Source organism: Solenopsis invicta, chromosome 5 (assembly GCF_016802725.1).
Source record: "Solenopsis invicta isolate M01_SB chromosome 5, UNIL_Sinv_3.0, whole genome shotgun sequence".
NCBI lineage: Eukaryota > Metazoa > Arthropoda > Insecta > Hymenoptera > Formicidae > Solenopsis > Solenopsis invicta.
Window position 1 is genome coordinate 20,250,086 of NC_052668.1, and position 27,403 is coordinate 20,277,488.

Sequence of the window (27,403 nt, forward strand, 5' to 3'; positions counted from 1 at the left end):
CAAAGTTGTGTTAAGATTAAATTAATTTAATTTAAATTAAAAATTAATTTTTATGAGTATATGAAATATGAAATATAAATGTCGTAATATTGTTTTAAGAATTAATTACTCTAAATAACAAAACAATCACAATATTATTAAATGAATTTAATTTTTACAAATAAATTGTAAAAAAATAAAAAAAATTTATATGAAATATCAAATAAATTTTGTATTTCTATATGAGCATGTATAGGTAAGTTTTACAAGTCATGTATTTATTAATTAAAGTTTATATATTTATTTTAAAAGTAACTAAAAACGGTTAGAGTTAAAAATTAATTATAAGTTAGGTTGAAAATCATTAATTTTTCAACTATAAGTTACTTCTCGGTCTGATAACAGCGAGTTTTAAGCGCATTAATCTTTAAGCGTATGCAACGCATTTATATCATATCGGGAAGTGTTTAACATTACATTGCGCAATTAAGATTCGAAGCCACGTGAAGGGCAAGGCAGCATTTCGAAATGGTAAACAAGATGCCGGCATATACTTATTTACCGAGACAACGAAAGCGATAAGAAAGAAAACAAAACCGAATAGATGTTTATTTTTACACATAGAAAAGAAAGGTGTATAGTCGTGAGCTGAAAAGTTGCAACACATTTTCTTCGATTGTTTTTGAAATGTAGACTTGCTCATTAAACGGCGAACGTCATTGGTTCTTACCTGTGGATCCAACCAATTAAGCATCAAACCATCTACCATAAAAAAAAATGTGTTGCTACCTTTTAGCTCACGACTATACTAGTACACAGCATAGAAATTGTAGAGCAAAACTATACCGACTTTATCGAAAGCCTATTTATTGTTGTGTCGCGTAGCGGAATAAAAAAAGCTTTGTAGACGAACAAGTGAATGTCGATGTTCTAATACGTATTTTCGTTTTTGTCAGTCTTATTAAAATTCAAGCGCACGTTCGATAAGCAGAAACTCCAATCTTACCTTATCGGCAAACTGTAAATTTCTGCATGTCACTAGTATTGAATTTTTGCATAATTTTCTCAATGCCCTGACCTTGAACGATACTTCGACGTCTCGCGTTACTCTCGGTATCATTGATAATTAACGTCCAAGCTTGGGCTGTCTGTGGATATCATTTGCATTGATTTATTTGTACACGCGCGCTTGTTTTACCTTACTGAGGTAAACAACATTGTTTTCGAAACGCGATTTTCCATCGTTTCCTCATTAATCATTGAATTTATTTAAATACATTGTGTGGGCGCGCGTTAATAAAATATGCGCATACTCAATATAACGCGATAATTTAAGAGTTGATTAATGAAAAAATCTATCGAGGCCGCTTTTCAAACGCTTCGCGCGTCATCGCTCCATCGCTCCATTGCTGCGCGCAGAGCTGCGCGTTCGTATATATGGCGCTGCCGCTCGTGTACATACCGCTCGTCGTCGTCCGGTGCTGATCGTCCTCACCTTGATACTGCGTACTGCTTGGTACTGCTCGTCGATATACGGTACACGGCTGACGGCTGACCGGACTGATACGGCATTGGGCATTGGCCATTGGCCATTGGAGTGTAAGAGGGACAAAGACTGTGTTGTTGTTAATCGGCTTCTTCCCCGCTGAGCATTGCGCTTGATTGCGCTGCCAATTCTGCTTGTCAGCCGTTCCGATCCGATTCGCAGCTCGCAGGAGAGTCAGACGGTGTCACAACACCCCTAAAATTTCTTCGATTTTTAACAGTCGCTGAGCAAATTTGAGAGACGACATGCTTCGTCTCTTCGTGGCAATTGCGGCACTCGCCGTCTTGGGCGACGCAAGCTCTTTCATAAGGTGAGAGAATACGTCGCGATTATTCGTTTCATGTATCCGCGCGGTAAGTTATACCGATTAACAGATCGCGCTCCCGCAACTTCTTGAAATCGACGCACTGTATTCGTGATAAATTATCTTAACGATCGAATCGCGATCAGATACGCGGAGGAACGCACTTTCCCTGTCGGAGTAAAGTATCCAAACAAAGAGATGTTTTTCAAGATTTTCTTTTAGATTTGCGCTTTTATTTTCTTTATTACTGAAATGACTAATGAAATTAATGCGAGTTATGGGTAGCAGCTCGCATTTAGATCATCTAGATTTCATTTTAATCTCTCGATAGACAGATAGATTGCACAAAGCTATTTTTCATCTACTTATTGTTTGTTTATTTTATAACTATAGTCATATTGAGTTATTTTCTTTGTGTGAAACTTGTATATAATGTTAACAAAGGAAAACGGAAAGGAGACGGTTTTTTACTCGAGATTGAAACTATACATTAAGTAATATATTCAGATATATGTATGAATTATAATTTAGAGACTCAAATGTAGCTAAAAATTTTATTTTCAATAATTAAGTATTATGTATTGATTTTTTATGTACTTGTGTTGCACAAGCTTCTAGAACAAAGCACTAAACTTGCATGGCAGTCTTCATGACTCATTGTTTTTCAAACGAGTTCCAGATGGCATCAGCAAAGATATTTATATACAAGATATGCATATATGTACTGTTTTTGTATATAAATATACACACACACACACACACATTTACATTATTTATTTATATATATATATATATATATATATATATATATATATATATATATACGGACACACATGTATACAATATAATATAATATAATTTATTTCTCTTTAAGAATCCCATTACAAAAAACAGAATCCGTTCGAAATGCTTTGAGAAAGGTAGGCACGGAGCTCACTCAAGTTCGCTTGGCTACAACTAGGCACCTTCACTCTTCAACGGAACCTTTGTCCAATTATTTAGATGCTCAATATTATGGTGAAATTACAATTGGAACCCCACCACAGAAGTTTAAAGTAATTTTCGACACTGGTTCCTCGAATCTCTGGGTACCATCTAAAAAGTGCAGATATACCAACATTGCTTGCTGTAAGTAACCTCCCAGTATTACTATTTCTTTGAGACTCCTTTATTTATATTTAATAATATTACTCCAAATATTAAAATAACCTCGATTCCTTCTTTTCTTCGTAATAATTCATATTAAGTAAAAACATAGAATAGAAATGATTCTGTAAAATTATATATGTTTTATATATTTACAGTAAAATTTTTGAACCTTTAAAGTGACAGTTTCAAAAATTAAAATTGCAGATAAAGTAATAACAATATTATGGAACCAAGTTCCACAATTGCTTGCAATCTGGTTTATGTAATTTATCATTACTCTAAAGATAGTAAATGACCTCTGACACAAGATAGCTCATGTGTTAAAGCAAATAATATAAATATAAATACAGCTGATGATTTAAGTTGTTGTTGATTATACATTTAAATTAATAAAAAAATCTGTTTCTAAAATCTTCCAATATCAATTAATTTTATTTTGTTTTTTTTTTACTTTTCACAGTATTACATAATAAGTATGATAGCAGAAAATCCATCACATATCAAAAGAATGGTACTCCATTTGCCATTCGATATGGTACTGGCAGTCTGTCTGGGTTCTTATCTACTGATGTAGTTAATGTGAGTCATCATCGAGCAAATAGCCCAATATAATTTCAACTGTAGTTATAATCTATAAAAATTTCCTAAAAATATATACATTGTTCTCAGATTAAAAACATCCACAAAGTGATATTTTATTGATATCAATCCTTTCATAGGTCGCTGGCCTCAATGTTCAAAATCAAACATTCGCGGAAGCAGTGAGCGAACCGGGATTAACCTTCGTCGCTGCGAAATTCGACGGTATCTTGGGAATGGGCTACTCTACGATATCCGTTGACGGAGTGACTCCCGTTTTCTATAACATGGTCAAACAGAAACTAGTGCCGCAACCTATTTTTAGTTTCTATTTAAATCGGTATATATTTTCTTCCTGTGTGTATATCATATGTCTCTAAAATCATGTGTTTCTTCAATCAAATTGTCTTTTTATATCGTAATGTAAAAAATATACAATATCTCATAGAGATCCGACGGCCGCACAGGGTGGTGAAATGATATTGGGTGGTTCCGATCCAGAGCATTATGTTGGCAGCATGACGTATGTTGATGTTACCAGAAAAGGATACTGGCAATTTACTATGGACAGGTGATTATTTTCTACATTATATGTATGTCACTGATCGTATGCAAGCAAATTGTAAATGCTATCGCACTCTAGGATTACAGTAGGGGATTCTTCACCTTCCCACATCTTATGCAAGAATACCTGTCAAGCTATCGCTGACACAGGTACGTCTCTAATAGCTGGACCAACTGTCGAAATCAACGAGATTAACAAACAGATCGGAGCTACGATGATAGGTGGACAGGCATTAGTAAGTAATCGATTATGCTTTTCATAGTAGTAACTTTTGACAGTATTAAATAAATCATTGAAATAAATTAATAAATGTTTAATAATTGCTTGATAATAATTAATAAATGTTTAAGTTATTAATTACTAACATTAACCATTCTTTATAAAGGTGAACTGTGCGATGGTTCCTCATTTACCCAAGGTCAATTTCATCCTAGGTGGTAAGACTTTTAGCCTCAAAGGCGAAGATTACGTTCTTGAAGTGAGTATCGTCACATAACATTTTAAATTATTTTAGAACAAAAATATCATTCCATGTTTAATTTTCCGTAGATCACAGAAATGGGTCATACGATATGTATGAGCGGCTTCCAAGGTATGGATATGGGTGATCCATTATGGATTTTGGGTGACGTGTTTATTGGCCGGTACTATACAGAGTTCGACTTGGGAAACAATCGAGTAGGATTTGCTGAAGCAAAATAAATGTTGATTGCCTTATCGATGAAGTTACCGTTTAGATGTTAGAAGATCTAAACGACAAAACTTTACGAATAATTAAGTAAAATTTTCTTAGAATCTTGACTCCTATGCTTATTGCCTTGTACTTTTTACTTGTGATCCATGCAATATGTTGTTAGTATGTGAATGTATATTTCAGAATGTGATATTTCAGAAAATTAGAATGAAGATATACAATATTGCTTTGGCAATGTGGTACATCTCTGTGCATAGAATTATATTATCGCAAGATATATATTAAATACAATTGTCTATTATAATAAAATATGTATTCTTTTCATATATTGTTAATTTCATGTTATAAAATGTTTCCCCTAAGCAATCTTAAGCGCCATATTCTATGTCTGAGCATAGCGCATTTTATATTACCCTAGTCGAGGTAATATTTTTTACAACAAATTTTTAACTTTCTTTGGGGGTGGGGGGGGGATTATAGAGATGCAAATTAGCATCAGTATTATTAATTGATTTTCAATTTAATTTGTTTCAATTTCAAGAACTGTGTTTGAATCCGAAAGTAACGGTGCGTCGCGCAGTTCAAAATGAGTAGAAACGTATAACACATTGTTTCAGCACAAAAATCTTGCTGTGACCGACTCGGCCTATCTTATATTAAATTTGTTGTATAGTACACTTGGCTATACGTATAACAGACCGCAAAAATCATTAATCTCAATTATATAATATAGTCGGTAAACAAATATTAAAAAATGTGTTGTGTTGCATTAAAAAAAGTTATACTTTTCGAAGATTGTATGTCAGTTTTTTTTTTATTTGCATAAAAGGCATAAAATGTAGAAGTAAATGACGAACAAAACCATTATTTTGTCAGTACATTAAATTTTATGCCACAAATCCAATTCGTTTTGCAACAATCTTCATATCCAGTATCAATTGTAACTTATCACAACCATAACGAGGCAAACAATAAAAATATACGATTCATACGTTTGTTAGTACGAAAGTTGTATTTTTCGAAAACTACATACCAATTTCTTTTTGCTTGATTGCATGGAGTCCATAAAAAATTTCTATACACGACGACCAAGACCATCGTTTTAAAAGTGGGTTAAATTTTAGTCCATGAATTAATCTCGTTTTGCATCCATCTATAAAAAAGGAGTTTAAAAATTAAAAATATAGAAACACTTACATAATAATTATTAGTCATATAAATATTATCTGCATGCAACATTTTTTTTCTTGGAATTTATAACAGAGATAAAACTTACAATCATCTAATATACGTTGAACTTCGTGAGGAGCGATGAATTTATTCCATTCGTGAGTGCCAACAGGTATTCTTCCGAAAATGTATTCCGCCGCTACAATAACAACCAACCAAGAAGCTAGAGTTCTGTTTTGCGTAGTTATAAAAATTGATCCACCAGGTTTTAAAATTTTCACGCATTTCTATAAAGAATATTTGTAAAAGATTTAATTTTGTATTTATATTTAATAGTGTTTTCAATAGTATTTACATTCAATATGTCGACTCTTGTTACTATATATTGTACCTTTAAAAATAATTGCGGATTTTTTACATGCTCCAAAATCTCAGAAGCCACAACAGCATCATATAACTGGCCTTCTTTTTGGGAAAAATCTTCTATGGTTGTATGAATGTAGTTCAGTCTCTCCAATACATCGGGATCCAATTTGGCATGCTCTTTAGCAACATTTATTAATTCCACTGATGCATCTATTCCAGTTACTCGCGCGCCTATTCTAGCTAGACGTTCGGCCAATATACCTCCACCGCAACCGACATCTACAATATTGACGTCTTCCAGCGGAAGAGCTGAGTTCGGGACTTCAATTCCAGCATTTGTCAATCCATCCCTCACAAACTGTACTCTAATCGGAGTATATAGATGGAGATCGAAAAATGGGCCATTCTCATCCCACCAGACATGTTTAAAAGTGGAAAAATACTCAATTTCCTTAGGATCTGCTGTCGACATTAGTCTAGCAATTCTATTGATACATATTGCACTTTTAGACAATCTGCAATAAATAATGGATTTTTTTTATTTCCTTGTACAGACATTTTTATATGATATATTTATGCATAAAATAGATCAGATTTTTATATTCCATTCACATACTTTAATAAAAGATAAAAAATATAACAATAAACAAAAGAGATAAAGTCCAAAAAACTTATCTACAAAAACTAAACAAATGCAAAAGGTTACATTTTCAAGAAACAAAAGAAATTTCTTTTCTTCAAATCATTTATTGTAAATATGGCACCGTGTTACTCTGAACATATAATAAGTATAAGAACAAAATTGTAGAATTTGATAAATATTTTAAGGGCCCATTTAAAAGATAAAATAAATAAAATTTTCTGGATGTTTTGTTCTCGGAAAAATGTTATTTTCCGAGAACATTTATTATTTATATTTATCGTTTTCAATTTCATTCTTGTCAGAACAAAACTATTCACAGTAATATACTGATATATTTGGGTATACTTTAAGATATTAAAAAAAAAGTTTCATAACCAAATTTTTAAAAATGGACTTGTGTGATTTTATAAAAAGTAATTTGTAATTCATCACATGATTAGATACATTGCAAGATATAATTAAATATCCCTCATACCGATTTTGGAAAGTATTCCTCGATGATCCAATGACACATCTGAGAATATTCCAGACCATCATATTTGTGTTTGATTTGCAGTTTAAAAATCAGAAAATATATCCAATTATCAATCAAAATACAACAAGAAACAGATACATCTGAAAATGTATTTTGTCTTTAATTATTTTAAGAAATCGAAATAATTCTCACATAAAACAATAGATAACTAAAGTAAGTAGGATGCATTGTTCCCACTTTAACTTAAAAAAAAAAAAAAAACTTTTACATTATAATAAAGTATAGTTTTACACATATCTGCCACAATTTTTTACATAAAAACTACATGAAGAATATATTTATCATATAAAATATTTCAAATTTTTGCAATAAGCACACATTTGCATACATATGCATAAATTGATGATTCTGATATACGATGCATAGTACAAATATAATTTAGAAAAAATATAACTTTAATAATTTTCAATCTTGCAACTTTCTGCAGGATCAATAAGATATATAAAAATAGAAATAAAAATAAGTCTTTTTTAGATTAATTCTTAGAACTAAAAAAAATGAAAAGTCAAAAAAGTAATGGTTAATAGTAATTATCCAGAATACCCCCAGCACCTCCGATTTGGACGAAATTAGGACCAATTCAACGCGTTTTCACACCAACGAATCTCTCAGAAAAGCGTCATTCTGCTCCGAGAATCGAGATATCAACTATCAAACACTAATATTTTTTTTGTGTCTCACAGACACGCGTCGTCAACCTGCTCAATAGCTTTGAGATTATTTTACGCAAAAAGCACTAATGTTGACGACTAAAGAGGTTAGAAAATCTGTCATAACTGAAATCATGTAACGAACTGTGACCGTATGCGTAAGCAAAAAGTGTACGAATTTCAAATGTGTGTGAATAAGTACGATAAGTACTTATTCTCTAATTACACAAATTCTCTACTTTAAAAACATGAATTATTTTCTTACATAATTCTTGTGTTCTTAAAGCAGAGAATTAATAACGTGTAATTAGAAAAAAATAGACAAAAAAAAATATTAACAAGACCCCTTTATAAATTCCCACTTACAACGTTGTTAATTTTTTAATTGCTATTAATTCTTTAGGTAAAAAAATAAAATACAAATTTACCCCGTTTTATTCATTTCCTATTTTACCGATTGTCGAACACGACTCTATATATAATCAAATGTTGGTAAAGTAGGAAATGAATAAAATAATAATTTAATATTAAATAATATACATCCTTGTTACAAATATACATATTAAACGCAAAAATATAGCGAGATACTATAAACTTTTCCATCTCATGCATCTTGTAATTTTTGATATGATTTGACGACCGCAAAAATCCTAGAAAATAAGTACAAAATGGGCAAAACAAAGCGATCTACTATTGTAGATAAATTTTATTTTTAGATTAAATGATCATAATCATTTAATTTAAAAATAAAATTCAATTTTTATTAATTTTATATATCCAAATAAATCTCGTAGAAATACGTATGCATTTTAATCGTTTCGAATTCTGAGACAGTATTATAATAGAGAAACCAAAAATATGGAAGTAATTGTTACAATAAAGCATCACAAAAACTAAATATCTGTATAAGCTTGTATTTTGTCTTTTTATTAAAGATTTAAGTTTTAAATTATTTTCTCAATAATCTATATATCTCAACTAAATTGTGGATATGAAAATAAGAATTACATTTCCTTAATTATTAAAATATTACTCTTATTTCACTTGTATTTTTTATAAATCTCTTTTTATAACTTATATATCAGTGTTTAGATTTACAACTTATAAAATATATATAACATGCGCATGATCTCCAGATCTTAAATATAGAGTTCCAATAATGGACTCCTTTTACAACAAATTATTTTAAATATGGAAAGAAAATCTAGAATTGTTTCTAAATTATTCAAGATTAAGACAGTTTCGAAAATCCTGAGAAAATCCCTTGAAAACTTTAGAAAGAGAGAATCGGATGTCCATCGTTAGATTCATTAAAATAAGTGTATTGACATATTTCCTCTATAAAATTAATTTAACAATTGTCCGAAAAATAAAATTTACGCCTGCGGGATACTCGTACGTATTCGAAGGCCATGCATGTCTTTGATCTCTTCCTTAAGGACCTGTAGTAAAACAAAATTGTTAACATAATTGATATGTAATCAATTTAAGAACGTTTGCTTCAGCTTAAAAAAGTGAAGAGACATTTTGTTTATATATATTTTTTAACACAGGAGCTTTTGACACTGTTGTCTTCAAAATAATAAATGAACAAAATTTAAACAACAAAAATGGTAATTTGTTATTTAAAAGTATCTTTTTTATAATTATCCAATATTCCGATAAATTAATAATTATCGGAAAAAATTGAAAAAGAATTGTTATACTTAATGTTATTTTAGAAAGTTACTTAAAGAAAATTATATAGTAAAATTTTAAAAAATTCTGAAATGCCTATATAATCATGACAAACTCATTCTCAAAATTTGATCGAGCTCTTATGTAAAGTTATTATGCAAAAAAACTGAAGAAGCTCCTTAAACACAGCTTTTTTAGGAAGGAATCGTCAAGCTTCACCTCATTAATAATTCGATGTTGCTTCATGGTATTCAGTCCCTTGAATTCTGGGGCAACAACATTTATGTCAAACATGGCACCGCATCCTCCTAAAGTACAATTGCAATTGTGTCAATTTATTGCTACAAGTGTATTCGAGAAAATTTCTCCCCAAAAATACATATGGTATTAAAAATAGTTACCTGATACATCTGTAACTTCAATCAGTTGAGCTTGTGGGAATCTGTTCCTCAAAATGGATATCATTTTCTGTTCGGCATGCTTACCAGCGAGTATGCCATTGGAACCATTCCACAACCGAGATAGCAGCTGCAACAGTTTGGTTTTATTCATCTTTCTCATTGCAGTCCTCTTTATTTTCGCTTGTCTATAGTATTAAAAATATTGCTCAAGGGAAATAAGTAGCATTGAATTTAAACAAAGAAGTTAATTTCATAAAATTTTAACTTAAATTTTAAATTTTTTACTTATTTTTCTTATTAACAGAAAGTATGGTAAGATGTAAATAGAAAAAGAATATGTATATATCAAATATGTATATATCAAATCATTCTTCTTTCATTTAATTATTATAGATAGATTCTTTGTATTTAAATATCAATTTAATAATTTAAAGATTATATTTAATATGTAAATGTACATTTATTTTATATATAATTATATTATTAAGATACAATTTGATGTATATTATTATGAGTATTAAGTAAATTTAATAATCAATATATCCTTTTCCAAAAAAACTAAATAAGAAATTAACAAATTAGAATATAGAAATGTGGGGAGCAATCCTGCCAGTTGGATTAATCCCTGACCGATTTAATTAAGATAAAGTTTGTGTTGCTTTAAAAAGATCTGAATTCAGATACCGAGAAGGAGTCGCCTGCACACAGTACACATGCTGCTGATGTTGCCGGCTTACCGATACACTGCGCGAACTCAACGTGAACACAGATCGAAACATAACCGGACGAGTTATGATCATTCCTTCCTCGTCGCGCGTTTATTCCTCTCAATTCCTCCTAGAGAACCTTTCGTTTCCAAGATCACGTCTTCTCGTTTACTACTGAGAACGGTCGTAAAAATATCATCGACAATAAATACCATCGCCGATCGTCTTGAACCTAACCTTTACTCCACTTTACTCATGCTGCATGCATGCATAAACGTTAGATTTGGATTTAGGTTGGCAGTGTTGGCACTCATCACTCGATCATCATTGCTTATCATTTGATGAGCGCACAACTCGCGCACAACTCGCAGATCAATTTTTCTCCAACGTTTTTTTTAACGCTAGAAACGTAAGAGTAAAGGATTATATTTTAATTAAAATTACGTAGTTTTATTATACATACACTGCAAGAAAAATTAATTATTAATTAACTATAATGAGAATTTAATAATTGAGCTTTTATCGAAATTCTGAAAACTTAATTCTTCAAAAAAAGATAATATAGTAAAATATGTATGATATATTTCTTAGTTATCACGGCGCGACAGTAATGTCCAGAAGGTTTTACAAAGTTCTTTTTATAAGATTAATTTTATACCTACACGAGAAATATTTAATATTGATTTTTATCATGTCATCTCGCACTTAGCCGAGATTCGAACCTCATTTAGTGGAGATGTAAACCTGGCTGCTTTCGTTTTAGAAGACACAAATCGACGCAAGTTAATACACTCGAATACAATCTCAGATCACAGACTCGATCGACTCGATCTCCTCCGTCTCCTCCTGACGATGAGTAGAACAGAGTAGAATTGAAAAGCATTGAAAAGTGTCGACTGGTCGACTGTGTTCTCTACAGTTCTCTAAGGAAAGCAACCAATATGACTAATAGCAAATAGCAAGCGTTAAGACTCGGAGATAATAAGCATTAGTTTTCTTTTTTGGTATATGTTAGACTCATAAATTGATAGTAAAACGAAAGATTTCAACATTAATATCATATTTTAAATATAGTGTATTTTATATAAAATTTATGAGTGAAACCTTTGCGAACTTTGCTCCCCGGAAGGTGGAGGAGAAGGAGAGGAGAGTTGTCCGTAATAAAAACAAAGCGACACATTCGTCACTGTTCTACAATCATGTCAAGCGTAGATCATCCGATGAGTGACCCCGAGCCACTTTTCACGAATAATTTGCTGTCGACTGGATCAAATCCTTCGCATGCGTCTAACAATGAAACTCGAAGAGGTAACGCGATAAGAGTGATGTTACAACATGTGACACGAGACGTTGTTTCGTAAACAATTCCAAGAATCGTTATCTAAGATAATTGTACAAATAATTGCTCTTAATAAAGTAGTAGAAATTAATTGAATTAATATCCCTTTTCAGCTTATTATTAGTTGAGACAAGCTAATCGAACTGAATTATAGTTAAAAACTAGAGAGAGCCTTCAAGATTCACCCAATTGATTTATATTCAAGATTATAAATCAAATGCAAAGAATAAGAGTTAATATTGCAGTAGGATAAAATAAGTTTCTTAGATGTCTGTTGCATGTTACAGGTGCTGGCATCTTGGGAACAATTTTTCTGATTGTGAATACCACGCTGGGGGCTGGATTGTTAAATTTTCCTCAGGCCTTTGACAAGGCCGGTGGAGTAGGAACCTCTATCGTAACCCAGCTAGGCTTTCTTGTACTGATCACAGCTGCTCTGGTAATACTGGCCAGTTGTAGCAACAGTACGGGTACGAATACCATGCAGGACACATTTGCTGGATTATGTGGATCCAAATCGCTTACTTTCTGCGGAGTTTGTGTAACTATTTATAGTTTTGGCTGCTGCTTAACATTTCTAATAATCGTTGGTGACCAATTTGACAGAGTATTTGCCACATATTATGGTCTCAACTATTGTCATACGTGGTAATTGTTGATTTAAAAAAAATTGAAAAAAAAAAGAACCAGATATTTCATTAGAAAAACTATGATTCTCCAGGTACTTATCCAGATCATTTGTGACAGCCATTTCTTGCAGTATATTCATCCTGCCCCTGTGCTTTTTTAAAAGATTAGATGTTCTTAGTTATGCAAGTACCATTGGTTGTATAACAATTGTATATGTTGTATGGTTAATTATTTACAAAAGCTTCGGCGAGCAGAATGGCATTGTACCTATGAAAATCTGGCCAGACAACGGATACGAAGTTCTGCAGATAATACCCATCATTTGCTTCGCTTATCAGGTACATAAATTTCTAAACAGATTCTCAGCATAATATAAAAACTTGATAAAATTTTGAGAATAAGTTTATGATCAATATAATAGACATTCCTCAATTTTTTTCAACTTATTAATCATGTATCTTTAATCATTTATCTTTAAATAATTTTCTAAAATAGTATTCAGTCTTACGAGGAGAGTTTTGAATTAATCTCAAACAAAATACAAGAATTTTGAAAAACTATATTCACATGTTTATAAGGAGTTAAAAAACATTTTGAAATCAACAAAAAACAAAACTTTATCGTATATTATCGTCGTGTAAAAGTATGAAATATTCATGAGTTACACAACTCTCTTTAAATATGATATCATATGTTAATGAAAATGTGGCAAAGTCACTTGTTACTATATTTAAATCATTAGTATAAATAATTCTTTTTCAGGTTTTTTTTCACATCAATATTTATCAATATTATAAAGATCTTTTTAAATAACAAAATTATCGTTGCTTGAATTTTGTTCATTTATTATTTTAAAAGTAGCTTTACCAAAACTTCTTATATTAAAAGGTATATTTGAATGAAAAATCACATGATTTTCTTCTACTTTTTTTAGCTAACGAATGTCCTTAATCTATGTATTACCTTCCGATTAAAATACGATTATTATTAATTAAATCATATTATATGCTCTATATGTTAATAATTTTAATCATTATCATTCTCGTCTAAATTATAGCATTTAAATCAATACAGGTATATACAGGTGTGCCTATTTTACAGAGTCACATGACGGCGATACCGACTTATGCCTGTATGAGAGACCGCAATCTGTCTAAGTTCACTGTCTGTGCCGTCGTCAGTATGCTGATCTGCTACGCCACGTATAGCGTCGTCGGCTATTTCGGCTACGCCACGTTCGGCAGTGGCAAGGTTCCGAGCGATATCCTGCAAGGCTACACCGATAAGAGTGCTGCGGTGACTGTGGCGATAATCGCAATTGCGGTCAAGAACTTCACCACTTATCCTATCGTGTTGTACTGCGGTCGAGACGCGCTTCTCGGCATCTTCGACGTGAATCTCGATCAAATCGGCGTTCGCGTGATCGTCACGTTAATTTGGTTCATCCTATCGTTGGTCATTGCCATTCTCGTGCCAGACATTTCGCCGGTTATCAATTTACTGGGATCACTGTCCGCGATGTTCATCTTCATACTGCCAGGCATCTGCCTCCTGCAAAGTGTGTACTTGAAAGATCCGGAATTATATTTGAACAAGAATCGTTTGTTAATTATCTTCGCGATCTTCTTGACTGCGCTCGGAGCCTTCGTATGCGGCGTCGTGTTCATGGAGGCTCTTCAAGATCTACAGAAGACGCCGACCAAACCGCCGTTGGTCACCGGTTTCAGACAGCTTAGAGAGAGTCTGTGCGTTTGATCGATGCTTGAGAAAGGATCGACATTGTGCAATCTAAGAAAGATCTTGGATTCACTATCACTGATAACGATCTGTTAATAGCGTGCCATGCTCTCTACAAATCTCACATGTAACTCGGTTCGAATGAGACTGGAAAAACTGATGTGCAATTCGGCAAATCAATACTTCAGCTTTAATGTTACATTAAGATAGAAAGTTGAGGTATATATAGTTAAGGTGTCAGAAAAGACTGAGATACACACACACGCGCGCGCCCACACACACACACACACACAATTTTTACCAATTAACTAATTTGTGTGCAAAATGGCATGAAGCTGATTTTTTTATACCTTTGACATCTTTCAAGCTCTTCCAGGCTTCTTGCCAAGATGTGCTCAATGTAGTATATAGAGGTATATTATTTTTGAATGTAAATAAAAAAACAACTCTTTGTGATACTTTACAATTATTCTTTCTTGCTCTTAATTTATCCTAGTTTTTTTGTTACTCTTATAGAAGAATTTTTTTAATATACAATGAAAATTATGAGGCAGTTTCCGTCGGGACTCGATGCTCTGCATATATATCGCAAGAATTCAAATCTTTAATACATTATATGCAATTTGAAAAACAATCTTATCATTGGATCAAGATGTCACTCTTGAAATTGAGAATTCGCTAGTAAAATCATGCAACGTGTTCCCGCTTAGATCCTCGACCTTTTCTATGGTCGTTTTACAAAAGAAACATTCCCTGGTATTGAGCAGATGACGATCTATGCAGGTGCGACACGTTTGATGATTGCATGGTTTAAATACAGCAGTAATTGGAAACGCGTAGCAAATGGTACAAGCGTTGTCATCGTCACTTATTAATTTGGTATCAGGTAAAAGCATATGACAATTGTCAAGATACGTTATCATCTGCTTTACTCGGCTAATTTCCTCCACCGTTACATCTTCTTGATCTGAAAAAATAAATAAATAAATAAAAGATTACTATCAAGATTATGAAATATTGTAATATTGTATATATATCGTACACAATCACTGGTGTAGTTAACAAGATACTTACAGTTCAATAATGAAAACGGTTTCATATTTTTCATCTTTGTATTTTTCAATTTTGTGTCGCCCAAAACAAAATGCAGAGAACTAATCTGGAAGCTCGGTTCTGTCAATAAACTTCGTGTGATTCTGGGCACGTCAATCGTCGATTTTGCTGATAATGAAAGACGGTTATCAATATCTATTGCGTATACTTTTTCGTAAGCAGCAAAATTTACCTGCGAAATCTTTCATTTCCTTCTCAAGCAAAGCTAACAGAATACCGATAACGGCAGCTAATATAGGAAAGTGATCTATGGATTCTAAATCGGGTATTTCCAATAGCATCACATGTTGAAAACAATTGGTTTGTGAACTCATTCTATTCAACACTTGGCAGAGTAACTAGAAAATCGTAACGTTATTGTGCAATTCGAAGGTTCGTTCGCGAAATAATGTTCTCACTCACTTGACACAATCTAGCTAGTAGAATTTCACTAGAATATTGCGTGGGATCGCTGAAAACGTCCCGGGCCACCGTGGAGATCATCTCTAATACGCGAAGCAGAGAGATAGCCAGGTCGAAACAAGTGGCACAGATCTTTAATTGTCTCGACTCAATAAACACTCGTTCCGGTCTTGACGACACATTATGAATCTCTTGTACCATGCCGATAAACTCGGAAAATGCCCAATTCAATTGGTTCAATAGTGAATTTAAGAACTGCGTGGTCGCCTGCGGATTGCCCAACAACACATCCCTCACATGTGCTTGATATATTACTGATGGACATGGTTCTGAAACGATATAACAAATTCTAAAGAGATACATCAAAATAAAATCTAAACGTTACAAGAGACCTTTGTTATGCACTGTTCAACACAGTTTTGCACAGTAAATTTAAATTTGTTACATTTTTTAATTTAGGTTTAATAATAAAGTTTGAATATTTTATATTAAAAAAAGAATAACGTACTTATGAGCTGATAGACAGATTCTTGTTGCTTTGTGCCGACCTTGGAAAGATGCGGGCTCTTCTCGTATCGAAAAGCAAAGCCATTACCCTGCCAAAATCTGAGTAGAACCCAATTGGATTGAGCCCACGCTCTATTCTCGTATGGTTTTAACAGACTCGAGACAATCCTTATCCTGCTTTCGCGCGGCACGTTTTCCAGTGCCTCCAGCATCAAAGGATTCGATACGAAACCAGCGAGCGCGAGTATCAGCACATCTTTGGAATTGGCGTGCACTATGCGCGGATCAAGAAAGTGATCGCATAGGAACTCGGCCGCGTTGCACAGCATCGTTCGATAATCTGAGATATTCTCGATCGGCGCAGTGGGATGCATATAAGCGCGCAGGCTCACATTCAAATCGGACAGCGTTTCCAAATAGAAATCAGGCACGAAGCTGAACATATTGCCCTGTTGACTGGCGGTTTGCAGGGTCAGCGTGATTACCTTTAGCAGCCAGGCGAGCTGCGCCTGCTTCTCCTCCGAGTACACGGCGGCCCTAATCCATGCCATGTGTCTCGCTTGCTCCGACAATTTCTTACTAAATATATCCGTCGTACGAAGCAACTCTCTTTGTATCGCCTCCACGTCAGGATCCTTCCCTGAGATTGTTCCCTGCTCGACATGCTCGAGCCTCGCCTTGGTGTCGGCGATCGCATTAATGTACGCGGACATACTGTCGCGCAGACCGGCCACCTTGGCCAACTGCTTCTTCGCTGCTACATGGTAGAATAAGATAATACCATCTAATAATTCCATCAATGAGATCGCTGGATCTGCAGGACCGTGACGTATTGGAGTTCTATCTTCTCTAGTATGTGAAAAAAATCCGAATCTCTCCAGTATCACAGAACTACCTTGGCTTGACGACGTTGTAGGCGGGTTGATGTTAATTAAGCGAGGATAAATGGCCGCGGGTATAGCCACGGGCAAGTCGACTAGTGGTCTCACAGCCGCGCCGACCACGGCGTAAGCGTTATTTGACGCTTCATTCGTTGCCGTTGCAGTACGTTGTTGTTGCTGTTGTTGCTGCTGTTCCATAGCAATGATTACCTCATGATCCGGACCTAGGAGTCGTAGCAATTCGTTCTTGAATGTCTTGTTTAAGTGGGTTATTACGCCACCAAGTCTGTCGATTCCAGAGTAATTGATCGATGCATCGTAGAACACCCTGCCCATTCCAATTTATAAGGAAATGCTATTACGTAAATTAAACGTCGCTCAATAATATTTGCGAATTATAATAATAATGTTGTACGAAGCGAATACTTATATATTTGGAAGAGAAATAAAAAAGAAACTACAGTACTCAGATATATACAACATACGCAATTTTGTGTGTGTGTGTATGTGTGTGTGTGTGTGTGTGTGTGTGTGTGTGTGTGTATGTATGTATGTATGTATATAACAACGCGACAAATCAGTAATGCAAGCGTTTAAGCGTATTTCAGTATTATCTCAGTAATACATATTATGTACATAAGCTGAGAGAAAAAACACATTGAATTGACTGAAGGTTTCTACGTTACTAAAGTAGAGAGCCGATTCCTTTCGCAAGTGTGTCAGATAATTCTCGGTAATGCCTTATCACCTGCAGGGTATATAGACAGGGCTCGTCCCAATTTCAGTGTCCCATAAAATTCTGAATGCAACCAGAAGTCGGTGAAAGCAACATAATGTGATCGGCAGAGGTGTCTGAAGAATTGGTAAAATGCCTGCAGGTTTGCTGACTGAATGCTCGGTAAGTACGCGGAGGAGTCCCGCATATAAAAATTTCTATATTTACTCTAAACGTGTAGTGTACTTACGCGACTGGATATTAGGTTCTCCTGAACGAAACGTTTAAATTTTTTCAAAAATATGGTCCTTGATGTCGGCCTCTTGGCTGTTCCATCGGTATTATCTAATAAAGTGACTAGTAACTCAACTTGTAACGCTTCTACCTCTATAAAAAAATATATAAAGTATAATTACAATTATTTTAAAGATAAAATATTAATATATTGTGTGTTTGTGTAAATTAATACTAAAAGTACCAATATTTTTTACTCCCTAAAAGAACCAAGCAACAATAAAAACTACAAAAATTAAGAGTGTGATTAAAAACTAAACATTTCATCAGTACAAAGAACATAATTATTAAAAAATTGAAAAATGTCATATAAAATCCTATTATTTTACACAAGAAATATAACATTAATCTAAAATATAAACGCGGTCAACAATGACTGCTAGATACTTTCAGTGTTAAATAATTATGTTCTTTTATATACTTTGTAAATATATACTGAAAAAAAAACATTCTTAATTATACTCTAAGCTCATTAAGAGAATTACTCTATATAAATAATTAAAAAATTCATAATTGTAAAAAATCTTAAATTTCTTAAAAAGCGTAAGCATTTAAGTGTACCGGATATGGCAGCTTTGATGCGATCACAGGCGTACAAGTAACTGGTCTTGTTCGCTTCGATCAATGGATCCAAGGGATTTGTCTCCCACCAGACCTTCTCCACAACGTCCGTCAAGCCACCCTCATCGAGCGGTTTCACATGTACAAAGTTGGCAAAACGCACACGATCAAACAACAAGTACTGCAGAAAATATTGCCGCGTAACGGTGTGTCGACAGATCTTAGTCAGTAACATCAGACTTTTGCACTGATCCGGGTATTCGAGTAGCAAAGAAACGTGTCGAAAGGCGGACAACAAATGGAGTACTGTGCTTTCCAAGCACATCTTGATCTCGTGTTCCTCCAGGAACGTCCAAAGCAAATCTAAGCAGATAATTGATCGCGTGCTACGAAGGTTCGAGTAAACGGATTTTGTCGTAGAATCGTCAGTGCTCAAATTGCAGAGCGTTTGCATGAACGGCACGAAAACAGTCTCGGTAACGTAAGGAACGGTGAGCAATGGGCCAATATGTTTCAAGATGGATCTCGCTAGACACATGAGAAAGGCATGGGCACTCATAGTTTTATCCTCCAAAAGAACGTTTCGTTTGTCAACGTTCTTGGAGTATTCCAACAATTCGATCACTTGCGAAAGCCACTGAAAGAGAAGCATAGCTTGACGGACTTGTACCATCGGCGGTGCTTGCAAAGGTTCGTAGTCCTCCACGGGATATCTAAACGGTATGGAACCAAAGTTGGCCGTTAGGTTCTCAGTGAAAGCCAAGCTAACAGTGGGAAAATACGCGATCCCGGCGCCCATTGGTACATTCTCAAACGCTCTGCCCAGACTCCTGCCATTCCTATAGAAATCTATCGTTCCATCGTCCATATCCAACGCACAGCCAATGATGTCCCCCGTTAACCAGGCCTCACCGTACTTGTGAGTACTCACGTTCCACTTCCGCACACGATTTCCGTCATAAGCGTACGAGTTTGGAGTGTCCCCTGAGAAGAAAACGGTAGAATCTTTTATTTCTCTTGAATTTCTGACAAGTTTTTTTTGTTTTTTACATCACTGTGAGAAGATAGCAGTAATTAGAAATTATTGCAAATACCGCAGTAACAACATTTCAAAACGTACCAACGCCGTACTGTTGATTAAATTTACATTGAGCGGTGCCCCAGCCGACTTGCATCACCCCTTTGGATCCAAGTTGTACCTCGTACATCCATTTTCCTTTGAACACTCCTGTATTGGCTCGCATTGTGCTAAAGCTACTCTGTGAATTGACGCTTAACCTGTCAGGGGAGATGATGCAGAGACCATGATGCATGGATACGTCAAATCTGACGAGATGAGGACCTATACGACCTTCTCTATTATCCTCAGAGTGCCATGTATCGATGTAGAGATTCAACAAGGATTTTCTAATGTGCTCATTTATCCAAGTCAAATTTTGAAATGCTCTGAAACAAAATATATAACTTAGCTGTTGTGATAATTAACAGCAGATGTTGCATTTCTAGTTTCTAGTAAACCTCGAAAGACACAAACAGAACAATACAAAAGTACAATAGATTTATGTTCTGCTTGATCATATTACTTTGACACACTCCTGATAAATGAGAATCTTTTTCAGCTACACTGCCATGTACTTTACGTGACTTGGCACAAAAATGAGAAAAGTTACAGAAGTTGGAGAAATGTAATTAAGGAATGTAAAGTTTTACAAGAAGAAATAAAGTTACAGAGGAGCGGACCCACCAGCCTCTCCTCTTAGGATAGAGAAACTTAACTCCCAGATATCTTTGACATTTTAACGTCAACATGACGACAAGTAACGTCAGCTTGCTACCTGGGTTCCCACCTGGATCGTCCAAGATGATCGTCCTTGGATCTACCGGCGGCGGTGCGCTCGGTGGCGAGGGAGCTCGCACCGAAAACCCTGCATAGGATTTCGTCCGCGTCCATCACCAGTTACCGCGAACAGTCGCGTCGAGCGGACACAGATATCGACAGGTTAATTCGCGCCGCGACGCAGCATCGCCGACTTCTCATCCGCCACGTCCGCCACCCTCGACCACTCGATCACGGCTGACGGCGGCAAAGGGCGACGCGATAATCGATAGACGACGGCCCTCGCGGGGGGCAGGGGGAGGTTTCCGAGCTCATGCGAGCGCGCCCGCCAACATAAGTCGTGTCAGCACGCGAGCATGCACGACGACGACGAAATATCCATCACCGGCAAATTCACCTTATTGACGAGCGATAGAAAGGAAAAAGGAAGAAAGAAAGAGGAGAGAGGGAGAAAGAGAAAGGGAATCAAAGCGCAGCGCGTTGCTTCTGCTCTTTACACGTAGAATGGCGGAGGGGGGGGAGAGAGAGAGAGAAAGAGAGAGAGATGATATCAGCTGATGCATCAGCCGATCGTGCGCCCGTCGTTACCGCAAACCGCAGACCGCAGCGCAGGATGCAGATGCGCAGTGCTACTAGTTTACTTGAGGAACTCTACGCAGTGCTGACGAAAGACGCTGAAATAAAGGATCCCAAAAAGGACATTGAATACTTGAAAATTGTAACATTAAAATCTAAAGAATAAAACAGAACGGTAAAATAATCAGTTTAACAAACGTAGTGTTAAACAAATTATTATTGTTAATATAATGACGTTTTAATTATTGCAGTCCTGCATAGTGGCTAAGATTTTTTTAGCTTCGTTAAATTACCTTAAAAAATCTTTTTTTTATTTTACACTTTTCAGCTTAGGAAAAGGATTTTTTAATTTTTTTTTCACGAAACTAGGTACATTTAAACATGGAAATTGCACATTCTTGAAACATTTAATTTCGTTTTTTTTTTATAACTTAAGAAAAAAATAAGAAAAGCGTTCGTGAATCAATTATACGAAATGTTATTAAAATGTTATTACATTAAAATTTCAAAATGATTCAATAAAGATCGAGTTATAATCAGCGTGATTTTTAAAAAACAACAAGGTCTGAAGTCTATAAATTATATAATTTTTCATAGTTTACTTGCAATTATTGAGCTACATCAGCTCCATTTCTAAGCTAGTGGAAAAAATAAAAATTTTAACTTTTCAGTCTTGTAAGCCTTTAACATTGAATTTGTCATTTTGTTGTTTTGCACCAGCTTACATTCAATGATCTTCATTTTACGAGATATAATGATTAAAAGAAAATTATCTGTAGAATAAACCAGCGACCTTACCTGTTGAAAGATTATGACGAGCGTAAAATTAAAGATGCTCGATCTTGACAAAGTTTTCTTTCATACGAGATGGTTAAATAGTTTAATCGTTAACAGACTAAAATATAGTACAGGCGAAATTTAAAAGTAACATATTACCTTATATTTCAATAATATATAAGAATAAAATAAGATACGGAATCCCAAAATACGGAAAAAAAACCCAAGAGTCTATTGTATCAAAATCAAATTTCCAAATAGCAAGTTGTCAAGGAGCAAATCAGAATGGGGATGTAGAGGAATCTGCCAACGTAGTCAGATAAATAAGCCTCACTTGTAACATAATATAATGTAGCCTGTAAATTCGTTTATTATCGATATCCATATGTGTCATTAGCCTTAACGGGAGAGATTATCAATTAAGCTATTACGCACCTCTCGGATCATCCACTGATAAGACGTGGCTACACTAAATTATATGTGTATTAAATTACGTTTACAGATCTGTTTAAAAACTTGTTATCGTCCGGCGCTGAAGGGCGGCGCCATGTTAAAAAAAAAAAAAAAGAGAAACGAAGAAATTGCTATATAAAAATACGCAGTCCACGGATGCATGGCGATAAAAAAAGAAAAAAAAAAGACAAGAAACGATGAGGCAACGTTTAAAGATCGAAGCACCGGATCGGTATAATCACAAATTATTGTGCGAGTCAACGTGTGGACGAGGGGCGTATTCATTTCGCTTTGGTATTTCATAAGTGCGGTGGGTACAGCGCCTGCGATATTAAGCGGTCCTCACGTCGGCCAGTGCTGTTGTGTTTCAAACTTTTTTTCTGAATATTCGATCTATAGTTCTTTACGATACACATTAATCCCAAACGACAGATTTAATTTTTGACAATCGGAAAATCGATCTTTCTACAGTCGAGGTGTCCCAAATACACTATTGTTAAAAACAGAAGACCTCTTCGTGATTTATAAATCACGTGTTACAGTTGTTTACTTCGAGATTTTGAATAAATCGTATTCATTCAATATACTTCGGATTAAATTACAAACGATACCTAATATCGAGATTGTATTGAAGAAACCTCAAGTCTATTAGAAATGTCGAAGGAATTACAAAAGAATTTTGATTAAGAAAATGATTTTCAAGATTAAACTTTATGATTTTTTAAAAGGAAAGCTGTTGAAATAGAAATATAAAATTTTGGATACATATTCATATTTAAACTATATGCATGAATTTTTTAAAATCTCTAAATTCAATATTCTCAAAGCTATAAACAGCTAAAAATATATGGTTTTAAAATAACGGCAAGATTGAAGAATTTCTATCTCTATTTGAAAAACCATCTTGCACTTCTATATTCAATAGTTTTCAAAAAATCACAAAGTTTACCTCACTTTCTAGACCAAAATCTCCTCCCAGAAGCCAAGGGTTCCACTTTTAGGGGACGCGAATTAATCGTGCGCATCGAGACATTAATATGGATATCCGTGACAAAGTTTGTAACAACGCCGATGACGCTAAGACCGCTTAACACGTGCTAAACATTTAGTCGATACACACATAAAGTGAGGGGAGCATTGCGCTAGTTTTAAAACGCGCGATTCTTGGAATTCGCCGTCGATTCGTGTGAATCCTGTCAAGCGAACGGATCTCTTCGCAAATACGCACTTACATGGTATACATTTTTTTTCGCGTGTTAACGTATACGATAGTTAAGATCGTTAAATCACGAATACAAGTTCCTCCTCTCTTCCTCCTCCTCTCGATTGATTATAGGGGAAGGTGCGGGAATAACATTGAGGTGAATCGCAGAGGGTATGCTGTCTCCTGTTCCCTTTAATTCTTCCTTCCTCTTTCCTTTACTCTCATCTCATTGGTACCTTTCATTGGAATAACAAGCGACAGCTTGTGACGCTGCGTCAATCGATTAATATTCGCGTCTTCGTCGTCATAATTACCTAGCCAGATTCTCTTTCCCCTTTTTTTTTCTCTTTCTCTTGCTTTATCTTTATCTCGAATATATCGAACATCGCTGTTTGGATTAGTTAGTACCTATAATTAAAATCGGCACGCGGTATACATCATAGTAGTGTAACATATTCTATTACAATAAATCTATCGATAAAAGTCGCGGGACCCGAAGACCCTCTTCTCTCTCTCTCTCTCTCTCTCTCTCTCTCATTCTCTTACTTCCGTCCTCTGTAACAGGGAAACCGACCTAGACTCGTGACCAAGGGAGTCGTCTCGGGAGGTGAGAAGGTCGAGGAATGCCACGATCCTCTTTCCTCCTACTCCTCTCTTTCTTTTTCTCTTTAAACTCATACTGACATTCGCTCGCGTATATAAAGGAACCATCGAACGCGCTTGCTACGTTTCGCGACTCGCGACGGTACTCATCAAGAGTATAGAGCGACAATAGTAACAGGAAAATCCATCACTGACGTATACATTGGGCATGCGCTAAAAAATAAATTATACCTCCAAACATTACATGTTCTTCGATGCTAACGTCTTTTTCTCTCACTCCCCCTCCTTCCCTTTCTTTCTCTCTCTCTCTCTCATGCATACACACACGCACACACGCACTTTCACACTTCCATTTCTCTCTTTCGTTCTTTTTCTCATTTTTTTTCTCTTATTCTTATCTTCGCTCGATGACTAGAAACGTCGCTTCGCGCGAATCATTTGGTAAAAAAATTATGCGAAAATGGAAAACATCTGTAGAAAAAATAAACTCGTCCCCGCGAGGATAGCGCCGCAGCTTCGCCAAGATTTGTATCATCGATTTGACACGCGCGCCGCTATCTCGCGGCGGCTTTCCTTTCTTCTCGGGCACGATAATTAATGCGGTACAAGTCCTCGCGACTGGGCGGAGTAACTGGTCGATGGGTGGTCGCGTTTTCGTACATCACTCTAAAATCTATAACGTTACACGCTCGCCTCGGAAACGACGAGATCTCGACGGAGGCTGCGATCACGGCTTGACGCCCCGGCGATGGCCCAAGTTCCGTTTTTTCTCTTTCTTTTTTTTCTATCGTATTTCCCACACGCGGCTCCGCGCTCGCGACAGGGAACGGTTATTGTCAAGTAACATCGTTCGAAAAGCGACCGCGACTCGAGGGATTCGACTTTAGGAAGAATCAGGAAAAATGGAACTTGCGCGTGTCTCTCTTGAAACCTGAATATCATCAGTGAACTCGAGAAGCAACGCTGCTGGCCGGAGTGCCAAGCGCACGACGATCACGAATAAATGTGACTTTTCTCGGCTCCGCTCGGCGACGATCGTATGGCAAAATCTAGTTGGCCTGCTCCGCGCTCTGCGCCTGTTTCTCGATCTTGCGCGCGAGCTCGGGGCTCATATGCGGATGCGGAAACGGCAACACCGGTTTGCGCAGGATCGTCGGCTTGACCTTGACCTGCGGCTTGAACGACGAAACCACCTGGCTGCCGCCGGTCAGATGCATGTCGGCGAACTTGGCGACGATTTTGGGGGTGGAGCGCGGCGGCAAGGGTGACCTGAGTGGTATCCCTCCACTTCCGCTACTTCCTCCGCTACCACCACCACCACCACCACCACCACCACCACCACCGCTGACGCTGTCGACGGTAATCTGATTCGAGCTGACCGATCGGACGATCTCGTCGTTTTCCACGTCGACGACGACGATGCCCCCCGTTCCGTCATGCTCTGCCGCCGTTGTCTCGATTCGCTTCAGCTTGTTGTTGCCAGCGGTGGTAGCGGCGTTCTCTGAATTCACGGTCTTCGTGTTTTTCTTCAGGGTGCACTGATTCTGCTTGGCGAAGCGCTCGGCAGCGGTGCTCATGTCCGGTGACTCGGGACCGCCGGTTGGCGATGTGGCCGCCTCCGCTCGCGAGGGTGGCGTCTGCTGCTGCTGCTGCGCCAATAAGGATAACGGCATCGTCGTCTCTTCGTCCGAGCTACTTAGACTGCTGGACGACGCGGATTTCTTGCCGACCGGATCCTGCGCCGACAGCGGCAGATCCATCACTAGGTCGGGCGTGTGCTTCTGTCTCATCTCGCGAAACTCCTGGGATGTGCGGGAGTAGGACGACGATCTGGGGGTCGGCTGCGTTTGGGAAGTGGCGCGACGCTGCCAGAGTTCACGGTTCGCCGAGAAGTTGGTCGTTTGCTGTTGATCCTGATGCGACTCGTCGGCATCCGGCGTTAAGATGGTCGTTGTCGTCGTTGTTGTCGTTCCCGCCGCTATCGCGGCGATTGTTGTCGTCGAGGTTGGCATAGAGTTCGCGTGCGACAGCAACTGCAGCTGCTGATGCTGCTGCGCCAGCACGTTCTCGCCGACGCTCTGCGACTTCCAATGCTGCTGCTTTCGACCGGCGGCGCTGCGTTTCGTCACGATACCATCCAACGACATCATTGCCAGGACGTTGCGCCCCAGATCCTCGTTGGCGATCTCCTCATTGCTGCCTCCGCCTCGTTGCTGCTGCTGCTGCTGCTGCTGAGTGGAATTCGCGCTACCGCCGTCGATGCCGCAGTCGACATTATTTTCCAGGGCAACCTGGAGAATGCCATCCGCGTTATTCCGATGTTGCTCCGAATGCTTCTCGTTTTCCGTAGGAGTGGACGTCCTGGCCGGCCTCGACGAAGTCACGGAATCAGCCTGCAAACAGTCACGGGAACAATCGTAGCGTGGCTCGAAGCGCGCACGCGGGGGGCTAAATGGGTGTGTGTTGCCTGAGTGAAGCCGACAGACGGGTCTCGTTTACTATTGCGGGGAATACGCAGATACTACGCCTTCTTGATCTATCAGCGATCGTGCGCGCTGTAACGAGATACGAATTATTGTCGAATTATTATCGAATTACGTTTCCTCTTTTCTGCACAGGGAGTCTCACCACCGGTGGATGTACTTTCGATCACAGACCAAAAAATTCAAATTTCTTTTTCAATATTAAAAAGTCAACATGAAACATCGTTCATAATTTTAAAATGAGTAATGAAATTACCCAAAAGGACTTTTTTTTAAATAAATTAGCAAAACAAGTCCTAGTTTTTGTTTATTTTTCTGTAAAAACT

General features: G+C 36.6%; 6 protein-coding genes across 19 annotated transcripts in view; 2 read left to right on the top strand and 4 right to left on the bottom strand.

Annotated features, from left to right (window-relative positions):
* Nucleotides 1-1,456: 1,456 nt before the first annotated feature.
* Nucleotides 1,457-5,138, top strand: LOC105195296 (lysosomal aspartic protease). Its single transcript, XM_026133498.2, has 8 exons — nucleotides 1,457-1,835; nucleotides 2,704-2,957; nucleotides 3,439-3,557; nucleotides 3,698-3,897; nucleotides 4,006-4,128; nucleotides 4,201-4,357; nucleotides 4,508-4,600; nucleotides 4,672-5,138. The coding sequence occupies exons 1-8, from the start codon at nucleotides 1,771-1,773 to the stop codon at nucleotides 4,822-4,824; spliced, it is 1,164 nt and encodes a 387-aa protein (XP_025989283.1). The 5' UTR covers nucleotides 1,457-1,770; the 3' UTR covers nucleotides 4,825-5,138.
* A 295-nt stretch (nucleotides 5,139-5,433) lies between these two features.
* LOC105195087 (ubiquinone biosynthesis O-methyltransferase, mitochondrial) lies at nucleotides 5,434-8,434 on the bottom strand. Of its 3 annotated transcripts, none has more exons than XM_026133499.2 (5): nucleotides 8,083-8,434; nucleotides 7,471-7,509; nucleotides 6,378-6,867; nucleotides 6,093-6,273; nucleotides 5,434-5,969 (listed from the first exon to the last, which is right to left on the bottom strand). In XM_026133499.2, exons 3-5 carry the CDS (start codon nucleotides 6,822-6,824, stop codon nucleotides 5,842-5,844), a joined length of 756 nt encoding a protein of 251 aa, XP_025989284.2. In that variant the 5' UTR covers nucleotides 6,825-6,867; nucleotides 7,471-7,509; nucleotides 8,083-8,434; the 3' UTR covers nucleotides 5,434-5,841. The 3 variants fall into 3 exon arrangements, with proteins under 3 accessions (XP_025989284.2, XP_011158617.2, XP_011158618.2); XM_011160315.3 differs by having other exon boundaries at nucleotides 7,471-7,610; nucleotides 8,083-8,431; XM_011160316.3 differs by having other exon boundaries at nucleotides 7,471-7,610; nucleotides 8,074-8,431.
* Nucleotides 8,435-9,194: 760 nt separating this feature from the next.
* LOC105195088 (bolA-like protein 3) lies at nucleotides 9,195-11,757 on the bottom strand. 3 transcript variants are annotated; one of them, XM_011160320.3, is made up of 5 exons: nucleotides 11,628-11,757; nucleotides 10,996-11,366; nucleotides 10,259-10,385; nucleotides 10,077-10,165; nucleotides 9,195-9,622 (listed from the first exon to the last, which is right to left on the bottom strand). In XM_011160320.3, the coding sequence occupies exons 2-5, from the start codon at nucleotides 11,056-11,058 to the stop codon at nucleotides 9,557-9,559; spliced, it is 345 nt and encodes a 114-aa protein (XP_011158622.1). In that variant the 5' UTR covers nucleotides 11,059-11,366; nucleotides 11,628-11,757; the 3' UTR covers nucleotides 9,195-9,556. The 3 variants fall into 3 exon arrangements, with proteins under 3 accessions (XP_011158622.1, XP_025989307.1, XP_011158619.1); XM_026133522.2 differs by having other exon boundaries at nucleotides 10,259-10,443; XM_011160317.3 differs by having other exon boundaries at nucleotides 10,259-10,443; nucleotides 10,943-11,366.
* A 359-nt stretch (nucleotides 11,758-12,116) lies between these two features.
* Nucleotides 12,117-15,129, top strand: LOC105195089 (putative sodium-coupled neutral amino acid transporter 7). The gene is made up of 4 exons (XM_011160322.3): nucleotides 12,117-12,273; nucleotides 12,592-12,952; nucleotides 13,026-13,272; nucleotides 14,036-15,129. The coding sequence occupies exons 1-4, from the start codon at nucleotides 12,165-12,167 to the stop codon at nucleotides 14,687-14,689; spliced, it is 1,371 nt and encodes a 456-aa protein (XP_011158624.1). The 5' UTR covers nucleotides 12,117-12,164; the 3' UTR covers nucleotides 14,690-15,129.
* LOC105195090 (E3 ubiquitin-protein ligase RNF123) lies at nucleotides 15,128-21,513 on the bottom strand. Of its 4 annotated transcripts, none has more exons than XM_011160324.3 (10): nucleotides 20,992-21,513; nucleotides 20,265-20,590; nucleotides 19,145-20,128; nucleotides 18,540-18,676; nucleotides 18,323-18,426; nucleotides 16,695-17,902; nucleotides 16,187-16,515; nucleotides 15,957-16,122; nucleotides 15,746-15,892; nucleotides 15,128-15,638 (listed from the first exon to the last, which is right to left on the bottom strand). In XM_011160324.3, exons 1-10 carry the CDS (start codon nucleotides 21,093-21,095, stop codon nucleotides 15,319-15,321), a joined length of 3,825 nt encoding a protein of 1,274 aa, XP_011158626.1. In that variant the 5' UTR covers nucleotides 21,096-21,513; the 3' UTR covers nucleotides 15,128-15,318. The 4 variants fall into 4 exon arrangements, with proteins under 4 accessions (XP_011158626.1, XP_011158625.1, XP_025989302.1 ...); XM_011160323.3 differs by having other exon boundaries at nucleotides 20,980-21,513; XM_026133517.2 differs by having other exon boundaries at nucleotides 20,889-21,001.
* Nucleotides 21,514-22,681: 1,168 nt separating this feature from the next.
* The window catches only part of LOC105195297 (SLIT-ROBO Rho GTPase-activating protein 1), a 60,701-nt gene continuing 55,979 nt past the window's right edge, over nucleotides 22,682-27,403 (bottom strand). For all 7 annotated transcript variants that reach the window (XM_026133509.2, XM_039449692.1, XM_039449693.1 and 4 more), the window contains one exon: nucleotides 22,682-26,987. In XM_026133509.2, coding sequence (XP_025989294.2) covers nucleotides 25,644-26,987 — 1,344 coding nt within the window. In that variant the 3' untranslated portion in view covers nucleotides 22,682-25,643. The remainder of the gene's footprint in view (nucleotides 26,988-27,403) is intronic.

Excerpts from the sequence above, each read along its gene's own strand:
- LOC105195296 (XM_026133498.2), top strand. The coding sequence starts at position 1,771 with ATGCTTCGTCTCTTCGTGGCAATTGCGGCACTCGCCGTCTTGGGCGAC. Across the intron at positions 2,958-3,438 it reads ATATACCAACATTGCTTGCT|TATTACATAATAAGTATGAT; the intron begins GTAAGTAACCTC and ends TACTTTTCACAG. Across the intron at positions 4,129-4,200 it reads TGGCAATTTACTATGGACAG|GATTACAGTAGGGGATTCTT; the intron begins GTGATTATTTTC and ends ATCGCACTCTAG.
- LOC105195087 (XM_011160315.3), bottom strand. The coding sequence starts at position 7,532 with ATGATGGTCTGGAATATTCTCAGATGTGTCATTGGATCATCGAGGAAT. Across the intron at positions 6,868-7,470 it reads AGGAATACTTTCCAAAATCG|ATTGTCTAAAAGTGCAATAT; the intron begins GTATGAGGGATA and ends TATTTATTGCAG. Across the intron at positions 6,274-6,377 it reads ATCCGCAATTATTTTTAAAG|AAATGCGTGAAAATTTTAAA; the intron begins GTACAATATATA and ends TATTCTTTATAG.
- LOC105195088 (XM_011160317.3), bottom strand. The coding sequence starts at position 11,058 with ATGATCATAACTCGTCCGGTTATGTTTCGATCTGTGTTCACGTTGAGT. Across the intron at positions 10,444-10,942 it reads GTGCAGGCGACTCCTTCTCG|ACAAGCGAAAATAAAGAGGA; the intron begins GTATCTGAATTC and ends TTAATACTATAG. Across the intron at positions 9,623-10,076 it reads AACATCGAATTATTAATGAG|GTCCTTAAGGAAGAGATCAA; the intron begins GTGAAGCTTGAC and ends GTTTTACTACAG.
- LOC105195089 (XM_011160322.3), top strand. The coding sequence starts at position 12,165 with ATGTCAAGCGTAGATCATCCGATGAGTGACCCCGAGCCACTTTTCACG. Across the intron at positions 12,953-13,025 it reads CTCAACTATTGTCATACGTG|GTACTTATCCAGATCATTTG; the intron begins GTAATTGTTGAT and ends ATGATTCTCCAG. Across the intron at positions 13,273-14,035 it reads TCATTTGCTTCGCTTATCAG|AGTCACATGACGGCGATACC; the intron begins GTACATAAATTT and ends CCTATTTTACAG.
- LOC105195090 (XM_011160323.3), bottom strand. The coding sequence starts at position 21,095 with ATGGACGCGGACGAAATCCTATGCAGGGTTTTCGGTGCGAGCTCCCTC. Across the intron at positions 20,591-20,979 it reads CGATCCAGGTGGGAACCCAG|AGCATTTCAAAATTTGACTT; the intron begins GTAGCAAGCTGA and ends ATTTTGTTTCAG. Across the intron at positions 18,677-19,144 it reads CATCAAAGCTGCCATATCCG|AGGTAGAAGCGTTACAAGTT; the intron begins GTACACTTAAAT and ends ATTTTTTTATAG.